At 36.1% G+C, this 24,175-nt stretch overlaps 1 protein-coding gene across 3 annotated transcripts in view; it reads right to left on the minus strand.

Moving 5' to 3' along the window:
- ALKBH8 (alkB homolog 8, tRNA methyltransferase) overlaps positions 1–24,175 on the minus strand; it is a 61,756-nt gene that overhangs the window by 24,099 nt on the left and 13,482 nt on the right. For all 3 annotated transcript variants that reach the window (XM_054440414.2, XM_054440415.2, XM_054440417.2), the window contains exons 6-8: positions 23,370–23,474; positions 21,319–21,389; positions 5,485–5,591 (exon numbers count right to left, since the gene is read on the minus strand). In XM_054440414.2, the coding sequence (XP_054296389.2) occupies positions 5,485–5,591; positions 21,319–21,389; positions 23,370–23,474 (283 nt within the window). The remainder of the gene's footprint in view (positions 1–5,484; positions 5,592–21,318; positions 21,390–23,369; positions 23,475–24,175) is intronic.

Genomic DNA, 24,175 nt, shown 5'->3' on the forward strand with positions numbered 1-24,175 from the left:
GATGAAAAATTTCCTTTCCACATTTAATTACATTGGTATCTTTGGCAAAAATCAACTGACCTTGTATGTATGGAGTTATCTCTGGACTGTGTGCTGTCCTCCTGATCTATCTGTCTATCTGTACAACAATACTATTTTGATTATATAGCCATATAGTAAGTCTTAAAAATCAGGCAGAATAAATCCCCTAACATTGTTTCAAGATTGTTTTGACAATCACATTTCCTTATAAATTTTAGAATCGGTTTGTCAATTTTGCCAAAAAAGAAAAGCCTTCTAGAGTTTTGATTGGAATTACACTGTCTCCATAGATTTTGGGGACAACTGATATATTAACCATATTAAGTTTCCTAGGGATAGCAATAATTTTCCTAGAATTTTCAGTCTATGTGTGTTGCATATCTTTTAAAAACTTATTCCTAAGACTCAGATCTTCTTGATTTACTCTAGGCAAGGTTATCTCTCTATGGAAGTGGGCTTCATATTTGCAGGGAATGGGCTAATCCTGAAGGATCTCAGCAAATTATATAAAATTATAATTTTTTACTTAAGTTGTTGATACCTCTTTATTATAATAACAGCCAGGTGATCTAGAAAGAGAGATGTTGACCTAAAATGGATTTGATCCTAAAATGAAAAATATAATGTATTTCAATTCTCAACTTTCATTTTGTCATTGCTGTATTTCACTCCATCTGTTGTAAGAAACAGAATTCTCAGGCTAATTGCTTTTTAAACAACACCGCACTAAATTAATTCTGAGTACTGGAAAGGAAATATTTATGAGTCTTGATGCTATTTTAAATAGCATTTTTATTTCATCTTCTAAAAATTAATTTCTAAATATTGACCTTGTATGCCACTAAATGCACTTATTAGTTCTGGAACTTGTTTGGTAGATTCTCTAGGATTTTCTACATCCACAATAATGCAATCTACAAATAAAGAATTTTACTCCTTCCTTTCAAATATTTATGATTTTTAATTCCGTTTCTTGACTTCTCATACTGGCTAAGATATCCAATACAGCATTAAATAGAAGGAGTATGAGCGGACATCCCTGATTTGCTCAATATCTTTGGAAAAAACGCTCAATAGAATACCATTAAGTATGATGTCAGCTGTGGGTTTTTCATAAATACCCTTCAACGCAATGAAGAAGTTCCCTTCTTGTCCTAGTTTGCTGGGCTTTTATCATGAATGGGTACTAAATTTTGTCAAATATACTTTTTGCGTCAATCAAGATGATTATGCTTTTCCTCCTTTATTCCTTTAACGTGATGAATTACATTGATTTTTGAAATGCTAAACCAACTCTGAAATACTGGTATAAACTCCGCTAGGTTATATTTTCTTTTTATGTATATTGCAGGATTTGACTTTCTAATGTTCTGTTATGGATTTTCTCATCTCTGTTATGAGAGATGTTGGTTTGTAATTTTCTTTTATTTAATGTATTTCACATGTTTTGGTGTCAAGAGTAATTAATGCCAGCCTCATAAAACAAAGCAGAATGGCTTTTTTTTTTTTTATATTATACTTTAAGTTTTAGGGTACATGTGCACAATGTGCAGGTGGCTCTTTTTAAAAAGCTTGTTCTAAAGGCAATTTTGTAGAGGCAAAAAAAAGCAATCATTGCCCAAATTTCCATTACTTTTGTTCTAATAGCTATAAATGATTAAAACTATGGTAGTGAACAAAGTCAAGATATTTTAGAGGAATAAGTATCTTGAAGCTCTTGTTAGCAAGCTAATTCCTCTTTTGAAGAGTAAGTCATTCTCTATTATGGCTCTTTTAAATCAATTACTTCACTTGCCTAAAGTGTAACTTTAGGCAAAGGCCAAGGAGTTCTTAACTGCTTTTCCAACAATCTCAAATGTTTAAGAACAGGTAATCCATATGTTAAAGTAATGATTTATTTAAATATTGCTAAAGATATTTTTCCCCCTGCACTCAAATTATAATCAAATTGGGACAATATTCAATAAGAATATAAAAAGAGTTTTATAGATTTAAATAATAGTTCAATATAATAGAAGAGACATCTCAAGGTAGTAGGAAACAATACAGACTTTAGAAGTTAAGATAAGGAATAAATTATTTAAAGTTTATGTAGTCAGGAAAGCTTGATAAATTATGAAGGAAGTAAAAGAGCTATATGTTAACTGACACAGGGCTAGCAAAGGTGTGAAGGTTAGAAGGCACAGCATAAGAGAAAAGGGAGCAAACAAATTTAGCCATAATATCATTGGTAAGAGCACAGATTCTGAAACCAGACTGCCCGGCTTCTGATCCTGGCTCTGCGACTTACTGCTTTGTGACTTTGTACAAGCTACTTAACTTGTTTATGCTCCAATTTCCTTCAAAAATAAGGACAAAACCATGGAACAAACTTCCCACTATGATTGTGTAAATTAAGTTAATATATGTAAAGTTTTTAGAACAATGCCTGGCACAAGGAAAATGCTCCAGAAATAACTTAAAAGGAGCATTCACATAATCTCACGAAATAATGCTTCCTGGGGCCAGTCAGATGGCATAAATAAATGAAACAGGGGAACTTGTTTAGAAATATATTGTTTATCATAGCATTAATCCTCATTTCAAAAAAGCAGAGTGCTCTGTGCCATTTTTCTTGAAACATACATTCTCATTCAGGCTAGCTTTCCATCTCCTACTTTTTTTTTTTTTTTTTTTTTTTTTTTTGATATGGAGTCTCGCTCTGTCACCCAGGCTGGAGTGCAGTGACGCGATCTTGGCTCACTGCAACCTCCGCCTCCCGGGTTCAAGTGATTCTCCTGCCTCAGCCTGCTGAGTAGCTGGGACTACAGGCACACGCCACTATGCCTGGCTAATTTTTGTACTTTTAGTAGAGACAGGGTTTCACCATACTGGCCAGTCTGGTCTTGGACTCCTGACCTGTGATCCACCCGCCTTGGCCTCCCAAAGTGCTAGGATTACAGGCCTAAGCCACCGCACCTGGCCCTGTCTCCTACTTTTAATACAGACATGAGTTCAAGAAATACTCAATTTTCATGTAACTCTAAGATAAAAACAATAGTACAAGCACAGTGTTAAATGACAACTGATGCTCAGCCTTAGATCAGGGAGTAACAGAAAGGGGTAGGAACTGTAGGGAACTAGAGAAGTAGGCCCCCACCTAAAGAATGCTAGTGACACATAGTTTTAGGTACTGCTGCCAAGCAATACTAAGGTTCAATGTTGTCAGATCTTCTCAATTTTCAAGAGAAGCTGAAAATTCAAATTTTTATGTGAAAACTCCTAATTTTTATATGTAGAAAACTGAAAAAAATAAACTGCCACCATGTGGACAACTATTGCATCAGCCAAATAGAAAATACCTGACTGTTAAGTTTATCCCTATGCTGCCGGTCTTCCACCTTTGATTTAAGGTACGATGGCTAGAATAGTAAATTTGAACTTGAACAAATTAAAGTTAGATTGAGGTATCTGGAATTAAAATTACAGGGCAGTGTTAACTTTTTTCAATCCATGTCCCTCTACAATGCTTTCTAATGCTTTTGTTTCTACAGCATAGAAATCAAAAAGTTTTATCAAGGCTTATTTCCTGTTATTTATACATGTTTTAAGTGTATTAAATATGCTTTTCCCATCTATTCTCTTTTCCACCCAAAGATTCTGATAAACATCTCAATGGTTGGTGTATCATTTGTTATCTCTCTCTCTCTCTTTCTTGCCTCTGGTCTCTTTGCCTCCCTCCCTCCCTCTCTCTCTCCCCCATTTCCCCATCTCTCTCTCTTCCTAACACACACACACACACACACACACACACACACACACACACACACACACAGAGTGACGTTACAGGCAATGTGTATCAATGGCAGCCTTCAAAAATAATACTGAGGGTTTTTTCCCCTAAAAATACTGTAGAGAATTCTGATTCCAGAGCGAGCATTAAAAATAAATATTACCTATAATCTAACTTTCCAGAGACAACTCTATTAACATTTAATAGCACAACATGCTTTCAGTAAGACAATAATGTGATCAAATGTTGTTTTAGGAAAATTAACCTGTACCATTATCAGAATAGATTAAAATATTTTCACAATATATCCATGAAAAGTAATTTCTTATTTTGTATTTGCTGTAGTAATACTATTACTCTTAAGAAGTTTAAATATTAGTGATAGCAAAAATGCTTGAACCCAGAAAAGAAAATGTCATTATTCTCAGAATTCTAAGAAGACCTGAAATTAATGGATCACATCATCACTTCTTTTTCATTTTAAGTGCAAATATTTTAATGGCCATGAAAAAAAAATCACATAAATTTAAGCCCCAGTGCACAAAATCAGGTCATCATTTTTTAATGGCTCACATTTAGGACAGGTTATAAATTCTTTTACATGTTCATTTCCTTGAGTTTTTATAAAAATATGTCAGCTAAAATCTCTAAGCAGAACAGAATTAATAAGTACAGAACTCAGCAGTATTATAAGGGACAATATATGTAAATTGCAGCAGTGTAATGGTCTCTCCTCAAAAGGCTAGAGATGTATCCCTAACAGAAGCACATACTAATTTCTTTAGATTGTGATTAAACCAAACAAACTCAAATTGCAAAACATTCTATAACACGACTGGCCTCCTCAAAAGAGTCAATGTCATTAAGAGCAAAGGAAAGTTGAGAAACTCTTTCAAATAAAAGACTAAACAGAATTGACAAGACTTAAACATAATGTGGGATCATAGACTGAATCCTGGATCAGAAAGAATGCTTAAAGCACTATAACATACAACTAGCAATATTTGAATATGGATTGTATAAGAGTATAATAAGAGTATTTTATCAATGTTAATTTCCTGAATTTGAGCACTGCACTGTGGTTTTATAGAACAGAGCTTGGCCAACTTTTTCTGTAAGGGGCCAGAGAGTGAATATTTTAGGCACTGAGGGCCACATATAGTCTCTGTCAAATATTCTTCATTGTTTTTTGTCTTACAACCTTTAAAAATGTAAAAACCATTCTTAGCTCAAGAGCTGTATAAAAACAGCCTGAGAGCTGAATGTGGCCCACTAGCCACAGCTTGCCAATCCCTGACATACACAATGTCCTTGTTCTTAGGAAATACACAATGAAGCATGGAAGAGTAAGCCATGATGTCTACAACTTACTCTAAAATGATTCAGTAAAAATAATAATGGTAACATATGTGAGAGAGAAATAAAAAATGTCCCAAATATTCAAAATTAGTAAATGCAGGTGAAAGGTGAAGGGAGTTCACTGTACCATGCTTGCAAGTTTGCTATAAATTAAGAATTTTACCCAAGTAAAAAGGTAATGTTTAACAAAAACAAAACTAGATAGATGCCTCTAGGAGTTTTGAACCCAGAAGCCTCAATCTGCAGGCACAGGGCATGGTCCCCATGGCTCAGACACAGAAGAATGAGAAGTCTCATAAAGTAAAAGAATCCTGTCATATTTCAATACATACCCATGGGTCCAAAGGTATCTAGATTCTCCTGTCATCACCAGCAAACTCCGACGAGGCAACATAACTGGCACTGCAATACCATCTGGGTGCTTAAAATCCATGACAATCTTGAAGCAAAGATAAAAGCATAAAGATCAATCCAAAATTTCATATACTCCAAGGATAAGAATGATTAATAGAGTTTGGCTATTTTTCTAGGCTAAAAGAGATTAAAACATAATAATGCTTGCAGAAAAGCATAGCATAGTGGTTCTCAAACTTTACTGTACATGAGAATCAACTAAAAGACAAAAAAAAGGTATTTCATCCACAGAGATTCAGAATCAGCAGGTCTGGAGTAAGGCTCAGAAATCTCCATATCTAATAATCACCCCAAGAAATTATGAAGCAGGTGGTCTCAGGATCACACCATAGAAAACAGCAGAGTAGAGGTCAAACACAGGGACTTTGGAGCTGAAACACTCATATCCTGGCTCTTCCATTTATTAGCCTCGTGACACAGGATAAGCCATTTAACCCCACTCTGCTTCTCAACTCTTACAGTATTTTACATAAATTATATAGACAATTATAAAGACAATCACAATAACTGGCACACAATATAACAAATACACAAAAACTAGCTATTGTTTTTTATTATTCATAGAATATTAATAATTAATAATCTAAGAAGAAATAAATATTAAATGCACCTTTAAAGTAATGTAACATACTGGAATTAGAGGCTGATTAATAAAGAGACAATCAAAAAAAAAAAGGAACATTTTCAGCAACTTTTCCTAAGTTATGCTCAAATATTATTCTGAATAGCAACCTATAATGACAAAACATCCAAGAAAATGCTTGTGCCCTAGGAACCCATCAAAAACCAAAGACTTCAGTCTAAAAATAGCAGCAGCTGACAAATATGAACTTAAAAGGCTTACTACAGGGCTGAAAACTATTCTTTTAAGGGAAGAAATCAATCCATTTGAAAAACAGATGTGACAACCAACTGTAAGTGGGATGAAAAGAATTTAGCATAGTACCTTCCTTAAAGGTAAACCTGCATAGTACCTGGTACAAAGTAAGCATTCAATAAATGTTAGCTACTATTACTATTAATAGTAATATTGGATCAAATGAGATAATACATATGAAAATTCTCTGTAAACTATAAAAAAGTATACAGAGCTAAAGTAGTTTTCTTCCTTTCTAACCTATCCTTCCAATCTAAGTATGGAAAATAAAGTAATGTGATAGAGTTTAATTTCCTAACAGTTATCTGTTCCAAATGTCTACATATAATTTCATATAGTCATACCCTGAAAGCATTCGAAACACCAGAGATTAATTCTGAAGTTTTTAGAGATGAAGTGTATTGATACCTGTAACTTTCTTAAAATGTATACATAAAAGATGGACCAATAAACAGATAAAGGGATGAGAAGATGGTTAGATTATTTGGTAAAGCAAGTATATTAAAATATTAATTGTAGAATCTAGGTAGTAGACATATAAGTATTTACTGTACAATTCTTCAACTTTTCTGTATGAAAATATTCACAATTGGCTGGGCGTGGTGGCTCACGCCTGTAATCCCAGCACTTTGGGAGGCCGAGGTGGGCAGACCACTTGAGGTCAGGAGTTTGAGACCAGCCTGGCCAATATGGAGAAACCCTGCCTCTACTAAAAATACAAAAACATTAGCCTGGCACAGTGGTGGGCACCTGTAATCTCAGCTACAGGAGATGGGATTGTTTGTTTTTTTCTTACTGATTGAAATTCTTAACTTTATCTTTGAACTTGTGTTAAATGAAGTCTGATGTAACAATGGAGCATGGGTTTAATTAAGCAAGGAGATACACGCAATATGCTTGTCCACAGTTCCTTGAGGCCCATTTGGGTAATGTGTCCACAATGTCCCATGAACACAGAAAGTGTGAGAGTTCACCGAGACTCAGAGTACACAGTAAACACTTTATGTCTACCACTGAGTGGGTGGGGGTACACTGACAGCCTAGAGGGTCCTCCAGAACTTGCTTCAAATGTAGAAAGAAGACAATGGTGTTCTAAGAAACATAAGCAATCAAGTGTTAAATTAAATTTAGCCTAAAGTTAGTTGCCTCCTTGTAAGTTCAGCCTAAAGTTTCTTCATACATAGTGAACTGTAATCTAACTGGATGTCTAAACAGACTGCTACCTACTATTTTACCAATCACTGAGTTTCACAAAATAAAGGTGGCCATCTGTTCAAACCATGTCCAAATAAGGCAAACGCCAAGCTATAACTAATCCAGGTGTTTCTGTACCTCACTTCTGTTTTCTATATGTCACTTTACTTTTTCTGTCCATAAATTCTCTCCAACCATTCGGCAGCACTGGAGTCTCTCTGAACCTATTCTGGTTCAGGGCATTGCCTGATTTATGAATCATTCATTGCGTAATTAAACTCAATTAAATTTAACTTGTCTAAAGTTTTTCTTTTAACACAAGGAACCCCACCATCATATCCTTTCTTATTCATGTTACTTCCCTGTGTTAGCCAACCGCTTAACAGTGGAAATGATGATGTAGAAGAATACGGAATGACAGGACAACCTGAAGGCTGAAAGAAAGAGCTCAGAGTAGTGGATTAATGCAATAAGCCAAAAATGAAAGTTGATCACTTATTGTGATATAACAGTATAAACAACGGTCTAAAACCAGAGGAAGCACCAACTCCCCCCAGTCCCATTTTTCTCCACTGAACACTGCATGACTTGAGGGTAAGGTGGATCATCTTGAATGTGGGGATTGTCTCACTGCTGAGGGGACCCCGAATGAAAGGTTCCAGCGGTGTTATAAACCCAGCGGTCAGGGGAAGGGTGAGGGGGAAGGACTAGGAATTGAAAAGTAGCTAGTACTAAGTCAGAGTAAGGAAAATGTCTTTGAGGTTTCCAATTCCCTCCTCCACAAAAAGGCCTCGGCAGAGGTGCCTGAAGAGGACCTCAGCCAAAGACCTCAGATAAAGAGTTCGAGGAATGAAGGTGTCTAGGCTAGGAATGCAAATAGGCATAAGAGCATAACCAGCCAGGGAGGTTTGACCCCTTCATTACAACTCCACTTAGACTGTAATGCACTGGCTGTGCATCAAGTCTACTATGGGGAGGGCAGCTTTCCCCCATGAGGCCACCAGGTAAAGCCTTTGTCATCACCTATGGTGAGGCCTGAAAAATCACATAGGGTTTCAGCCTGGAGCCAGACTCCCGAAAATTCATAATTCCATTTCCTTCCAGTCCTTCTAGAAGATACACAATGTTAGCAGAAGGTGCACACATCAAGAAGTGAAATAAAAATGGTTATTGTTGGGTTAGTTTTGTGCAGTGTTTCCACTATTCTGGTAAAAATGATCACAAATGTACAAGTACAAAATACAAATTGTTTAAGTTTGGTGATTCCCAATAGCAAAGACATGGAATCAATGTAAATGCCCATCAATGACAGACCAGAACAAGAAAATGTGATACTTATACACCATGGAATACTATGCAGCCATAAAAAGGAATGAGATCATGTCCTTTGCAGGGACACAGATAGAGTTGGAAGCCACTATCTTCAGCAAACTAACACAGGAACAGAAAACCAAACACCACATGTTCTCACTTATAAGTGGTACCTGAATGATGAAAACACATGGACACATTGAGGGGAACATCACACTGGGGCCTGTTGGAGGGGGTGGTGGGGGAAGGGAGAGCATCAGGAAGAATAGCTAATAGATGGTGGGCTTAATACCTAGGTGATAGGATGATCTGTGCAGCAAACCACCATGGAACATGTTTACCTATGTAACAAACATGCACATGTACCCCTGAACTTAAAATAAAAGTTGAAGACAAAAAAAAAAAGTTTGGTGATTCCATATGAGTTACATGTTCTTACATTTGCATTTAAAACTAGTGTCACACAATATGAAGACAAATGGTAAAATTCATGCCAATAAATCAAAATTTAGATTTCTTTACACTGATGGCACTAAATAGAAAATAAAAACCACTTTGACAAGATGAGAAAGACCACAGAAGGAAAAGCTTTATACTTTAGTGCCTTTCTGGTCCATTTTCCTATCTTTTGAATAAGGAGTCTACACTTTCATTTGGAATTGGGACCCACAATTTAGATAGCCGGCCTTGGAAGTTCGGCATTTTTTTTTAATGTTGTCAATCTATTTTATGACTACAAGACACAAAAACACAATTTCTTCATATGCTTAAAAAGCCCCCATCTTGATCAGATAAATATTCGCTCCTATTTTATTACAGATTTTCTGTTATTTTTTTAACACATTTTATCCTTTATATCTCTGAAACTTATTTTAGCATACAATTTGACAGTATAGTTTTTTAAATTTAGATATAATTTTACTTATAAAATTAAATGTAGACTTCCTATGAAAATTAAATTTTTCCTACAACATTCCATCGTCAAAATAAAGTATTTTCAGTATCATCATATTTAAAGTATCTGTACTTTAACTAAATGCTTGTTAAAAGACCACAAAATAAAAAGACTTTAAAAAAATGTTCAATCAGTAAAGTTCCCCTGAAACTGCTGAATCATTCTGCCACATGAAAATTTTGCTCCACAGGAGCTTTTTCCAATTATTCTTTTTGTTTTTACCTATTTTCTGAGATGGCAGAGTCAATAAAGATCAAGTGCCCAGCAAGCTCATAGGGCATGTTCAGTCCTAAGCAAACAAAACCCTTAGACATTCTCATCTTATACAACTTTCACACATCCAAAATACAATAGAACAAAAATGCCAGACACAGTTATCAATCTATCAAACCAAGAAAAGTTAACATTCATAACAGAAAAGCACATGAAGGAATAAACAGATCTCCATGTTGGCTAAATAGGATAAAGAAGAATATATTGCTACTGGGAACACTTTTGAGAAAGAAGACAGATTTAATCCTGATCCTTAATGGTTAGAAAGAGGCTGAGACGATTAACCTTTTTAGAGAAATCCCTAAAGAACAGCTGGACAAGTGACAATATGATGTGAAAAACGATGTGTGATTCATAGAGAATGATAAAAGCTAAGAGGGCAGAACTTACTATATTTAACTAGAGAAAATATTTCATAGCTGAAAGTCCACCTGTTTCCCACAGTCCACCAAACAGAAATATTCTACAGTTGTGCTAACAATTTCATTTGACCCAAATGAAGTAAGAGTTTCCTTTTTATTTTAAATAGCAAAGAGGAAATTCCACAAAAGGTGATACCCCCAGAAGTACACTTTGCTAAGCTGAAGAGTAACTGGAAGAAAAGCTTGCTGGTATTTTCCAGGGCAGAGGAATTGACAGTAATTTTGCCCTGGGGACACCTTGGAGACTAATGGCTGATGCTAGTGACCTTTAAACCTTCTACCTATGCCATATGGCCTCCTCCTTTAGAACAGGTCAAAATCAAGGCCCACTGGCTAGGTGCGGTGGTTCACGCCTGTAATCCCAGCACTTTGGGAGGCCGAGGTGGGCAGATTACTTGAGGTCAGGAGTTCAAGACCAGCCTGGCCAACATGGTGAAACCCCATCTCTACTAAAAATACAAAAAATGGCCGGCATGGTGGCAGGCGCCTGTAGTCCCAGCTACTTGGGAGGCTGAGGCAAGAGAATCGCTTGAACCCAGGAAGTGGAAGTTGCAGTGAGCCAAGATCGCACCATTGCACTCCAGCCTGGGCAACAGAGCGAGACTCCACCAAAAAAAAAAAAAAAAAAAAAAAATCAAGGCCCACCACAAACCTGTTTCCCTTCCCTGATTCCTACTGGTAAGGGATGTTTAAAAAACAAAACAATAAAAAGCAAAAACAGAAAACAACCCCCACACACAGGAAACTTAAATCCATTGGCTAAATTTCTTGAAAGTTAGAATCCCCAAATTACAAAGTCTTACGAAGCTCGAAGGAAAAGTGGCAATGTCACCAACACAACCTGTGATCAACATACAGGACCTTCCACTTGAAAGTGACTAAAAGAAAACAAGTTCTATTCCCTTGTTCTGCAGCCAGCAGCAATTTCATAAAGTACAAGCCTCAATAATCTGGTCATGAGAGGAGAAAAACTGCACACATTAGCACAGGATGGTGCCCTATGGCATCAAAGAGTAGGCACTGAAGTGTTACGGGCAGCAGCTAAATACCACTGTGGTCCAAAGGCACTTATTTCTCATTGCTACTGAGAGAAAATGAGAGGCAGAACACTGTTTGATGCTTCCGGTGTAGAAGCTTTCCTAGTTGATCAGGTACCATGCACACATTTAGGGTATACGTCTGGGAATGTGCCTGTAGTACTCCATATGTGAAATAGGCAAAATTAGATCCAGCAAAAATTTAAAAAGAAACCACAAAAAAATCTACTGTATAGCAAAAGTCGGCAAATTCCACCTTTCAAATACAACCCTGACTTCCAAAACTAGGCCTCAGCTGCTGAACAAATAGATTCTGCCCTCTCTTACTCTTCACCCCCAAATACAGATGGCTTTGAACTGTTTTGTCTAGCTAAGCTCAAGTATAATGTAAAATAAAAATAAAAGGCGTCTTTTTGGCTAACAGTCTAGACACACTGTCAAATGGCACAATGGAGAACAAAATATATGTTGCATAACTGGTAAATCAGCTAAAAAAGAAAATGTAAAATTGGAGACACTTTAGCCACCATTGCACATTCAATATTATAAATGCTTAGCTTAAATGCCTAACAGATAATATATTATGTTGATGTGTTTACACTGAGACCACTTGCTTTGAGCTCTCACTTATCATACCATGGCTTCATTTATTTGTTTCATTTGTTTGCAGGAACTATGAAGCGAAATCCACCAACATTCAAAAATGGGCTCACAAACCACTTCGATAAAATTAAGTTTTACTTTACATATGAAAAGGTTATAGAGGTAACAAAATATTTTAGCTTAAAAAATATTTTAAATTGTATCTTTGTTTACTTGTTACAGTCTGTCTAGTACATTATATTCAACAAATATTTTTGAATGAATGAATGAATTCATCATAAATAATGTATTTTTACAAATAGGGTGGTGTATATTTTATATTTGGACAGAAGACTTCCTAAATTCTATTTGTTTATTTTCTGGGCTTTCCTCTTTAAGCAAAGTAAACCATCAGATTCACAAAGAACCAAAATGAGACAGCTAGAGTAACAAGAAAAACAGTCATGGGTATATCTATTCCTGAGGCCCTAGATTGCTCCCCATGAGGAAAAGTTCACTTAATATAGCATCTACCACAGTCTCTAGCACAGAATAGTTAGCTGTTGGTGGTAATGATCATGGCAATGGTAGTGCTGATGGTCAAAGGAGTAGAAGCCATAGTAGCTACTATTCATATTAATAACTGTGTATCAACTCCTGATGACAATTAAAATGCAAGTATTACATGTCAACTTCAATTTAAGACAGAAAGCACCGAAATTGTCTCCATGGTCAATTAAAAGTTACTAATAGGGATAAGCTAAAACCCAAGTCCCCCAACTAGTCCAGTGTTTAATTCAGCCCTGGTACAAACATCCCAGGATCTGAAACCAATATACATAGTCTTTAACTTCTTCAGTTTCTAGTATTTGACTGGAATATTTAATTGAATGATGATTAGAACTACCATTGGGGGCCTATATCAATTTCTATTTATTCTTTGTCTTAAAGAACAAATCTAAAATCCCACTGTCCTTGGAGTTGATACTACACAACTTTAGTATTTCAGCATTTTCTAACTCAATGGTATAAAATCTAGCTAAATAACAAAATCACCTGTGAGCTTTCTATAAATATAGAAAGCCAGCCTCCATATCAGACATTCTGAATCAGAATAAGACACAGTACCTGCTCTGGAAAAAGATAGCCTAGGAGGGGAAACAGAAAAAAATCACAGGGATCTCAAATATTCAAATATCAGAAATAGGCTATAAAACAAAGATGCTTACCATGTTTAAAGATATAAATGCTAAGCTTGAACATTTCAGCAGGGAACAGAAATGATAAAAAAGAGACCCTGTAGATATAAAGAAAAACCAGACATTCTAAAACAGAAAAATGCCATAACTGAAATTAGGATATCAATGAATGAGCTTAACAGCACATTAACACAGCAAAATAAAGAATCAGTGACAGAAGAAACTATTTAGAGTAAAGCATGGAGAGACAAAAGATAGAAAACACAGAAGACAGGATAAGTAAAATAAAAAATGTAGAAAAAAGGTAAATGAAGAAAGAATGGGGCAGGGGCAAAATCTACAGAGGCAATTACTAAGCATTTTCCAAAACTGATGGAAAAACTCAATCTACAGATTCGAGAAACCTGGTAATTCCCGAGCAGAATAAACAAGCCCATCAAAATAAGCAGAATAAGCAGGATCATAAAAATAAAACAAAAGATAAAAGAAAAAATCTTAAAAGAACCTAGAGAAATAAACAAAAGTCACCCTCAAATGTAACAAGAGCAATAACATAAGCCACAAAAAAAGTAGATGAAATCTTTAGTGCATGAGGAAAAATTAGTGCATGAGGAAGCTTGTGGGAAGGATGGATATGTTCATTATCTTGAGTGTGGTGAAGGTTTCATGAGCTTTTATTAAGTACTTGCAGCGCTTGGTACATCAATTACATCTCCACAAAGCAGTTTTTAACAGAAAACATGGGATGCAATAAAGCAGTATTTAAAAGCAAAATTTATAATCATTGAAATACATGTCAAGAATATTTGACACTAGTCAGGTGCAATGGCTCATGCCTGTAATCCCAGCACCTTGGGATGCCAAGGCAGGGCAGACTGCTTGAGCCCAGGAATTGAAGACCAGCTTGGGCAACATGGCAAAACCCCGTCTCTACAAAAGTATAAAAATTAGCTGGGCATGGTAGCTCGTGCCTGCAGTACCTGCTACTAGGATGGCTAAGGTGGGAGGGTTGCTTGAGACTGGGAGGTCGAGGCTACAGTGAGCCATGAGTGTGCCACTGCACTCCAACCTGGGCAACAGAGCAAGACCCTGTCTCAAAAAAAAAAAAAAAAAAAAAAAAAGGAATATTTGCCATGTTCTGAATGTTCTAATGACAGTGGGGTCATTAACCAGAGCAGGAAACCCAGAAAGAGCAAAGATTTTGTTCTGTATGGGAGAATGACAGTGGACGGTGAATGGCTGAAAACAAAGATGATGAGCTTTGATTTTGATAAGTTAAAATCTCTTTTAGAATGTTGGATATAGGCCAAGGCGGGTGGATCACAAGGTCAGGAGTTCAAGACCAGCCTGGCCAAGATGGTGAAACCCTGTCTCTACTAAAAATACAAAAATTAGCCGCGCGTGGTGGTGGGCACCTGTAATCCCAGCTGCTCGGAAGGCTGAGGCACAGAATTGCTTGAACCCGGAGGCGGAGGTTGCAGTGAGCCAAGATCACACCACTGCACTCCAGCCTGGACAACAGAGCGAGACTTCATCTCAAAAAAAAAAAAAAGAGGAATGTTAGATATTCAGGTCTAATATCTGAGGGGAAAAAAATCAAGGTTGAAGGTATTTCTGTATCCCCTAGAATGCACAAGACAATGCTGGTCACATAAGTAAAAGTTCTTTTAACCAACATCCATTTAACCAACCAACATGCTCCATTCCTTCTATAATGCGTACCCATGCCCTGAATATTTGTTGATGACAGACAACTCTCCAATATGTTCATGCACTTCTATTCTCACCAGTAGAGCTATATGCTTAACAAGTCAAATTGTGTATGTTCCCAAATCACTGTGCCAGTTACCCTTATCATTGTAATTATTTTATTATTTAATTTAATATTACATAAATGAATGAAAATTAAGTGAGAAAAGATAGCATTTTTCTATAGAAGCTAAGTTGAATATTGTAGAATGACTCAATAGAGGCAAAAAATAAATATAATGTTCCAATAAATGTGAAAATTTGATTATAAAATATTGGAAACAAAAACATCAAAATGTAAAACCCCACACTCAGATGGTTTCATGTCTTTAAACGTTTGCTTCACTTTAAAGAAATGAAATTGGAGAGACAAAGCAGACTTTGGCCCCACAACAATATTGATGAGTGAATTTATATGTGTTAAAATGTCTGTAGTATGTATGTATCTTTTATTATGACTATTCCCTAATTTAAGTGCAGCCAACTGGTAGTTTCAACTATATCACCTAAGTGGGCTTCTACTGTAGTTTTCTGAACTGCATTGATTTTTCTGAATTTTATTCTAGTTCTAAAATCTAGATGCAGTGATATAATGCTGCTTTCTTGCTACAAAGTAAATGCACATATTTCTAACTGAAAAGATGGAAGAATCGGTACTCCAAAGGCTCCAAATACAGCAGCATGTTCTATTTTATGATGTCATGCCATGAAACAGACTTTGTTAGCAGACTGCTGGCTGAAACAGGTATACTTCTTTGCCATTATCCTTATTGAAGGGGCTTGAATAAAGGAGCTCCTACTCCACAGAAAAAAGATACAGAGTGCCTGTTAAGAACTGTCGGCACTGAGTCTTACTTGACCAATTTATGCAAAAGAGAATGCTGGCTTCCAAGAGATCCTGAAAGATGAGAAAATTACACAAAAATAGAAGAATCTTCAGAACTTAAGTTACTAAGTGCTTAAAAATGAAAAATAGAATTCAATGTATAAAAAATGACATGATCAAACAAGGTAGAGCATTTATTTATTTCTGGCCCACAAACCAGCAGATCTACTTGTCTACTGCAGAAGTTTTGAATGTTAGAGACCCATAGGATAAAAGGAAAAATGAAGATTGGCCCAATGCCACTTTAATTATACTATGATGCAACTAAAGAACCCACATGAGAATTACGCTCTTTTCCCACATCTACATCAATATACATATACAGCCATACAGAAGTCACCATGGCTTTAGATACAAACCACACACACACACACACAAACACACAAAGAAGGAGAAATATACACCCACCAGGATGGTAGATCACTATCTTTTTAATGCTAGGGGCACTACAGAGAGTAAAAAATTCACAAACAACCTATAAAGAACGAGAGAAAGGAGAGAGGAGCTACACAGCAGAGACTATCCATTTTTCAGAACTTCAGGAAATGTAAATATTCCAAGGACTCTCAGATAAGAATAAAGTATGGGGCCTGGAATCAAGATAAAAACTAAAAGAAGAGATTGTTTGGCTTCTGAGGCTATAAACATTGCCTATATAGGCAAATACTGAGGGCTGAATTTGAGGTTGGAGATGAAGCCAGTATGTCTGTGGTCCAGACTGTATTGCTGTTTTAAGTGGTATAAAGAAAATGTCTGGGTGTTTTTTCCAGTTTGTGCTAAAGATCTGAAAATAATGAAATATTTGTCCATTAAAACAATAAACTCTTAGAACAGAAGTACCCTGTGAGTCATTCTGATTGACCAGACTGGGAATACAAAACAAAAAACAACGACTAAAAAAACCCATTCAGCTAGGTATTTCAAGACACTGCATAAATAATTTTTACTCAGTACCCTATGACAGGAGATCAGGCAGGACTCAATAGGTATTTGCTGAAAGCATGAGCCTGGAAAGACAGCAGGAAATATACTGAAAGATGTGGCCCTCTATAGCAAACATTCAGCAGATGGGGTCTTTACTACCCAACTATCCAATTATCCCCACCCACTGAGTTGCAAAAGTCATCATAATAAGAAATATTTACTGATGAAAGGACTTCCATAAAATTAGTACTTGCCCAAATATCTCTCTCTCTTAAATATCAGCAGCTATCTCTGCCCATTATGGTAATCCCTTTGGTCAGTCTTTCAGTGAATGTTGATTATATAAATACTAGCCAGTACAATGCAAATACAAAACTAATTGAAATTGCAATTCTCACAAAAGATGGACTTCCCGAAATTGATAAAAGGGATGTCAGAGGACCATTTAAATCACATGCAAATCCATTAAACATCTGAAAATCTGGCAGAGTCAGGACTTTCACAACAAAGAGAAAAATAAAGCAAATAACACAACAATGATGCCCTCTTTATAATCAAGCTATAAAAGTCAAATAAAGGAATTTTTATCATGCTACCATATTTTATCAGAAAAACAATACCAAAAACAAAGTTCATGTGACTCATTCTTTGTTCTAAAAAATTAGTACATAGTGGTAATATAATCTAAAAATTGTTAAATAAAATTTTTCTTTAAAAACCATCTTCATAAATTTTAGTTTCGTTTTCCCAGATAAGTCCTAATCAAAAGTGTTCTTCCTTATTTATAATAGAAATTAGGTACTGGTTTTAGGGAGATGCACATTAAATAGTTATTTTCATTGTCAGCTGACCAACTCTTACGGTACTTGGCGAATTGAGTATCTGCCCAACAACATTACTAGTTTATTATCATAAAAGGTTATAGCAAGGGTATCTCTCAAAACATGCCTGGCCAGCAAAGGCAGGCTGCAATTTATGGCAGGACAAATTCATCAGTGAAGGATTACCTAAAAACAAAAGCCTAGTAGACTTCACAGGTATATGTTATTGTCATATATCCCGATGCAGCCTACTCCTTGGATATTTCCCTAAGCTCATCCTTAGTTCGGGGAGCACTGAGTATTTGAGATGGAAAGAAACTGGTTGGTTCCTTGATGAAATTACTGACCTGAGCCAACAAGTTAAAACTTTTGGAACCAGCCTTCCTTGAGACATCTTGTTATACAAGATATTAACTTGTTTTGCCTTGTAATCATTTTTATTTGGGTTTTCTGCTATTAATTGCAGCTAAAATCATCCTCACTTATACACATATCATACATATTTTGAAGGTACAAAAGCCTTAAAGAAAATCACAACTTGGTTGTAGAGGGAAAACTAATGTATTTGAAAAAAATCAAGACTATTTTTGCTTAATATAAAATGTACACTATTTTTAGACATACTATAAGAGCTTTAAGAAGAATACGCTCCAGTAGTCATAAAAATAAAGCATTTTAAGTAATAAAGCATTGAAGAATTATATTAAAGTTAAGAATACCTCATGGGAACACCATGAGTTGGAACATTTAAGAGTTGAAAGAGATCTTAGAAATTTCCTGGGAAAGAGAGAAAAGTAAAGAATTAAATATAACGTCAATGACTTTAGCTGAGTCTTTGACGTTATATTTAAGTCAAACAAAACAAAAAAGCATTACAAAAAACCAAAACAATAATGCCACTGACAAAATTATTACAATGAAATGGAAGCTGCCATAGGCATTACAGGAAAGTTCTTAAAACAACTGAGGATGTCAAAGATGAGAAAATAAAGAAATAGGGCCAAAGGTATAATACTCAGATTCTAGGTGTGGAGTAAGGTGCTAGGAGAAATTCGAGTAATTACACAGCATCAATCAATCCATCAATAAAACAGAACAGCACAAGTTGCAAGAGTGGAAAGTCATCTCTCTCGTAACCACTTGAAATCCTACTTCTAGGCCGTGGGAACACGAGCTTCCTCCTGTTACAGAAGTGAAGGCTTTAAGTAAGGAGCTCTAGAACAGATACACCTGAAGGAGCCTTTACACGCATAGATTGCTCTGAATTAGAAAAACATTTTCACATATCTTACCTCATTTCATTTCTATCATAATCCTTCAGCCAGGAAAGAAATATTATTAATCCCATTTTATAGATGAAATAAAGGCCCAAATTGAGTGGACTGTTTTAAATAGTATTATAAGCTGAAACAAACATTATAAACTTAAAATCACAAGGGTTTTAAGAAGAATATGTTCAAGTAATCATAAACTTTTTTTTCAAAATTACAAAGATTCACTTACTCTCAAAGGTATCTTTTAAAAGAAAATCTACTGTTCCTGTCATAACTTCTGCACACTTTCCAGCCATTACAAAGATGGCTTTAACCAAAAGTCATTCAAATTGGCAGCTGAAAATTATATGCCTCCAGAGACACCAAATAGAGATAATGAATGCAGCAGATTTTCAGTTCAACTAAAGAGCAAATTTTCCCTTCTTCATAATTTCTAATTAAAAACTGTGCAATGATCTTCTAGGGCACTGGGGGGGATATTGAGTCCCCATTTCTCATATCTCCCTGGGAAGGGAGGGAAATTCCCTAGGAATAAAAAGTAGAAAGCACACTCCTAGTTTTTTTCCACCCCTTCACTTACAACTCTCCAGAAAACAAGGAATGCCTTTGCTTATTGGTTACTCTGAAGCCAGGCTCACTTGGCTCAGCCCTTTCCTCTAGTTTTCAGAGCCAGCTGGTTCGTAGGAGCTAACACATTTCCTGTTAGAGGAGCTCCTTCATGTCCTGTTACACGAACAGCCTCTGCCTCTATGGGGAAGGTCTCCAGTTGTCCAGCTATGCCAGCGACAAGGTCAGTATGTCTCTGTAATTCAGAGGTGAAGTATTAACAAGTTCACTTGGCCACAGATCTAAAGTAATGTTCTGCCATCAGTTTTCTCACTAGTAAAGTTAACACTCTAATCTCGAATGATCTTTTGTCTCATTTCACAGTTGGTTACACAGTTGGGAGGAAAACGAGAAGATGTCCTTTACTGGTCCCTAAAGCTACAAGCAAGGATGGGGGGTAAAAATAAAAAAGAAACCAGAGAGAGAAGAGTGCTTTTTCCTCCCCAATCTCATTATTTTTTAAAGCACCCGTATTAAGAATCTATACACACAGTTAATAAGATGGTTTTGTCATATCAAACACCACTAATTGTCAAGTGACAGTATCAACATGACTACACAAGCTCGAGAAAGGTTAAGAGGCCAAAACACTGAAGACCTAATGATGGAAACTATACAAATATGGGAAAACGAAAATGAATAGTTTTTGCCTCCAGGAACAAGATCAGAATTTGATACAGCCTCTAGTTAGATTAGATGACCTCTTATTTTAAGGACTCTTCTAGATTTAAAATTCTGATTTTTTTTTTTTTTTTTTTTTGAGTCGGAGTCTCACTCTGTCGCCCAGGCTGGAGTGCAGTGGCGCAATCTCGGCTCACTGCAACCTCCGCCTCCCAGGTTCAAGTGATTCTCCTGCCTCAGCCTCCCAAGTAGCTGGGATTACAGGTGCCCGCCACCATGCCCAGCTGATTTTTTTGTATTTTTAGTAGAGACGGGGTTTCACCGTGTTAGCTAGGATGGTCTCAATCTCCTGACCTCGCGATCCGCCCGCCTCAGCCTCCCAAAGTGCTGGGATTACAGGCATGAGCCACCGCACCCAGCCTAAAATTCTGATTTCTATCCAAAAATCTGCCTGTAGGTTGTGTGGATCACTTCACATGTAATATTTTCTTTTAGTGGCTCAAGCAAAGTGCAACTACAGAAACAAATCAATGAATAAACATGAACCTCTTATTCTTCATCTATAAAAATGAAGATATTACCCTCTACTGCTCAGAGTTTTCGAAGAGATTGAATCAGGTAATATACGGAAAAAGTTCATCAAAATTCAGAACACACATTTTAATTTGTTTCCTTTTTCTATGGCATGAAGCTACTATCTTTTGCCACTAGATGGCAATGCTGCACCAGTAGGTCAAAAATGGGCCACATTGCACCAAGGAAAGTCTAGATCTTATTTAACTGCTAAGTTTCGTGTAAAAAATTAAATTTCAAGTTGTTATCCTGGCATCTGATGAGGTAACAGATAAAATTTTGGATATTTAAAAGAAGAGGACATATAAAAGAAACCAAAGTGCTAATGGTGCCCTTATTTTTCATTTTTAAATCTCAATTAATTTTCATTAAGAATGTGGATAATCTTTGAAAAGGGCATTGTACAAGGTAAGATATATGATGATAGCTAATAAAAATGACCATTTACCTCTGACCCCAAACTGAGAGAAACGATCTCATCCTCAAAAGCAGAATGTGTGTCAATATGAGAGGGAATTCCTGAGATGGAAAAAAGGACAACACGTCACTTCATTTTTTCCTTTAGTAGATTTAAGATGGCTGTAAATACAGCCTTATGCTATTATGGTGAAAACATTGCTTGGTAATCAGGAAGGTACTATAATTTTGGTTAAAAGGAAACATTTAGGGTGAATGTGAATAAAATATATTAAAATAAATATAAACTAAAAATATCTTAACTTCAAGTTAAAGTGCCATTGGGGTTTGATCTAAAATCAAGGCTCAGGAGTCACTGATTAACTAGGACACTTAACCCAATTCCAGCCCAAGAGGAAAATGTGAAAGACAAATACAAAAGTCATCTTTACCCTCAAACACTGGATTCCCAAGTACTTGCAGAACAAAAGCAATAACCAGGTATAAAGACTAGGCATATCAATAATTATGATATGGACTTCTCCACTGATCTATCAATTTACATTAATTCAGTACCTCTTAAGTAAAAGAAATGTTGCTACACGGTGAGGGTATACAAAGCCAGTAAGAGGGTCCCCGTCCTCAAAGAGCTTACAAGCCAGTGGAAAGACAGCTAGGTAAGAAAGGTAAAGAAGAAATGCCCTGGCTGACTAGTTAATCTGGGGTCAAGCTCACTTGGCTCAGCCCTTCCCTCTCATTTTCAGAGCCAGCTGGTTTGTAGGAGCTAATACATGCTCCCTCACGTTTCATCCGATAGGCCTCTGCATCTTTAAGAGTTGCCCCAGCCTCTGTGCTCTACAGGAGCGGCCTCTGCTTCAGCTCCAGTTGTCTTGCTGTGCCAGGGACAAGGTCAGCATCTCTCTCTAATTCAGAGGTGTAGTATTCACAAATCCACTTGGCTACAAATCTAAAGCCATCGGTTTTCATTGTAATAAATGTAGAAAAGAAAACAAAACTCCATAACTCCTGCCGTTAATAAAATCCTTAAAATTAAAGAGATCATAAGTGTGGGGCCCTAATCTTACAAGTGGAAGCTCTCTCTCTCTCCATGCACATGCACACACAGAGAAAAGGACATGTGAGGACATTGAGAGAAGGTGGCTGATGACAAGCCAGGAAGGGAGCCCTCACCAGGAACCCAATCAACCGGCACCTTGATCTTGAACTTCCCAGCCTCTACACTGTGAAAAAATAAATTTCTGTTGTTTAAGCCAAAAAAAGTAAAAAATAAAACCCTTAAGATCATTTGATTACTATAAATGTCAGATGAAGATGTTGCTAACAAGTACAAGAAATCAATAACCTGAAGATTTTTCACCAGAATGTCATCCTGCAATTGTCTCCCATATTCTCGAATATAGAAAGAAGAGAAAGATCATCCAACCAATTAGCCTTCTTCTATCTATAAATTATTTGGTTTCTTCCATTACACGTCTCCTATGTTTTTCAGACCAATGTCTTCCCTCTCTAAAGGAAATGTTGAAAGGGAAACAAACAAAAAAAATCACAAACAGTGATTTGTGTCAGTGTGTTTACACTTTGAAATGCAAGTTCCTCAAGGGAATAAAGTGTAGATTTGCAAAGACTGAAGTCAACACAAGTAACAAACATAAGCAAGGCAATCTGACAGTTAATTTGAGCTTAAAAATAATATATTTGCTCGGCTGGGCGCGGTGGTTCATGCCTGTAATCCCAGCACTTTGGGAGGCTGAGGCAGGCAGATCACCTGAGGTCAGGAGTTTGAGACTAGCCTGGCCAACATGTTGAAACCCCATCTCTACAAAAATACAAAAATTAGCTGGGCATGTTGGTGTGCTCCTGTAATCCCAGCGACTTGGGAAACTGAGGCAGGAGAATCACTTGAACCCGGGAGGCAGAGGTTGCAGTGAGCTGAGACCACGCCATTGCACTCCAGCATGGGACAAGAGCGAAACTCCATCTCAAAAAAAAATAATAATAATAATAATATGTCTCCTCTTAGAGAATTATATCGTCTACTCAGTTCCAAAATGTGACTAAAATTTTTGAACAAGAAATACTCACCTTGCCCAGGTTCATACTGATTTATGGTCATTTGATCAGGTTTATGTTTAATGTAACCTTCCCTCAACCATTTCTCCAAAAAGCTGTCACAAATGTCAGGAAGACCTACAATGAGTAATCATAAAGACAAAACATTAAAATATTTACTTTGCTTGTTTTACTCAAGAATTTTAAAAGTCACTGTGATATAAATCTCTGAGCTTTTAATTTAGCAGTCAGGTCCATTAATATAATAAACCCACAAGCAAAACAAATTAAAAAATAAAAAAAATTTAGGAATCTTTTAAAATTATTTCATTGATTTTTTTTCAGATAAAAAGTTGAAAGAACAATTCTAACAACAATTTTGGTATTTTATAAAATAGCAATAAAATTATAAAAATATACTATATATTGAAATTGTCCACTTTCTTTTTTTATTTTAAATTATACCATTTATTTTAAATTTAATTATTTTAAATTATTTCCCTAAAAAAAAACACACCTTCCAAAGTGGAACTAACTTACTTTTATTGGAGTCATAAATGTTGTTTCATGATGGAAGAAAAGCCTTAAGTAAGACCAAAGTCATTAAAAAAAAATAGATAAATTTAACTCCAACAAAGAATTATACCAATTATATCAAAGGATTAAAAGCCAGAATATACAGTAAATTCTTAATCAATTAGACATTTCATTGGAAAAAAACTGGCAAAGAATATAAAAAGGAATTCACAGGAAAGGAAATACAAATGACCAACCTTACCAGTAATCAAGAAATTATAAATTTAAAAGCTTTACAACACCACGTGTTGTTGGGGCAGGGG

The sequence above is a fragment of the Pongo pygmaeus genome, chromosome 9 (assembly GCF_028885625.2).
Source record: "Pongo pygmaeus isolate AG05252 chromosome 9, NHGRI_mPonPyg2-v2.0_pri, whole genome shotgun sequence".
In the NCBI taxonomy this organism is placed as follows: Eukaryota; Metazoa; Chordata; class Mammalia; order Primates; family Hominidae; genus Pongo; species Pongo pygmaeus.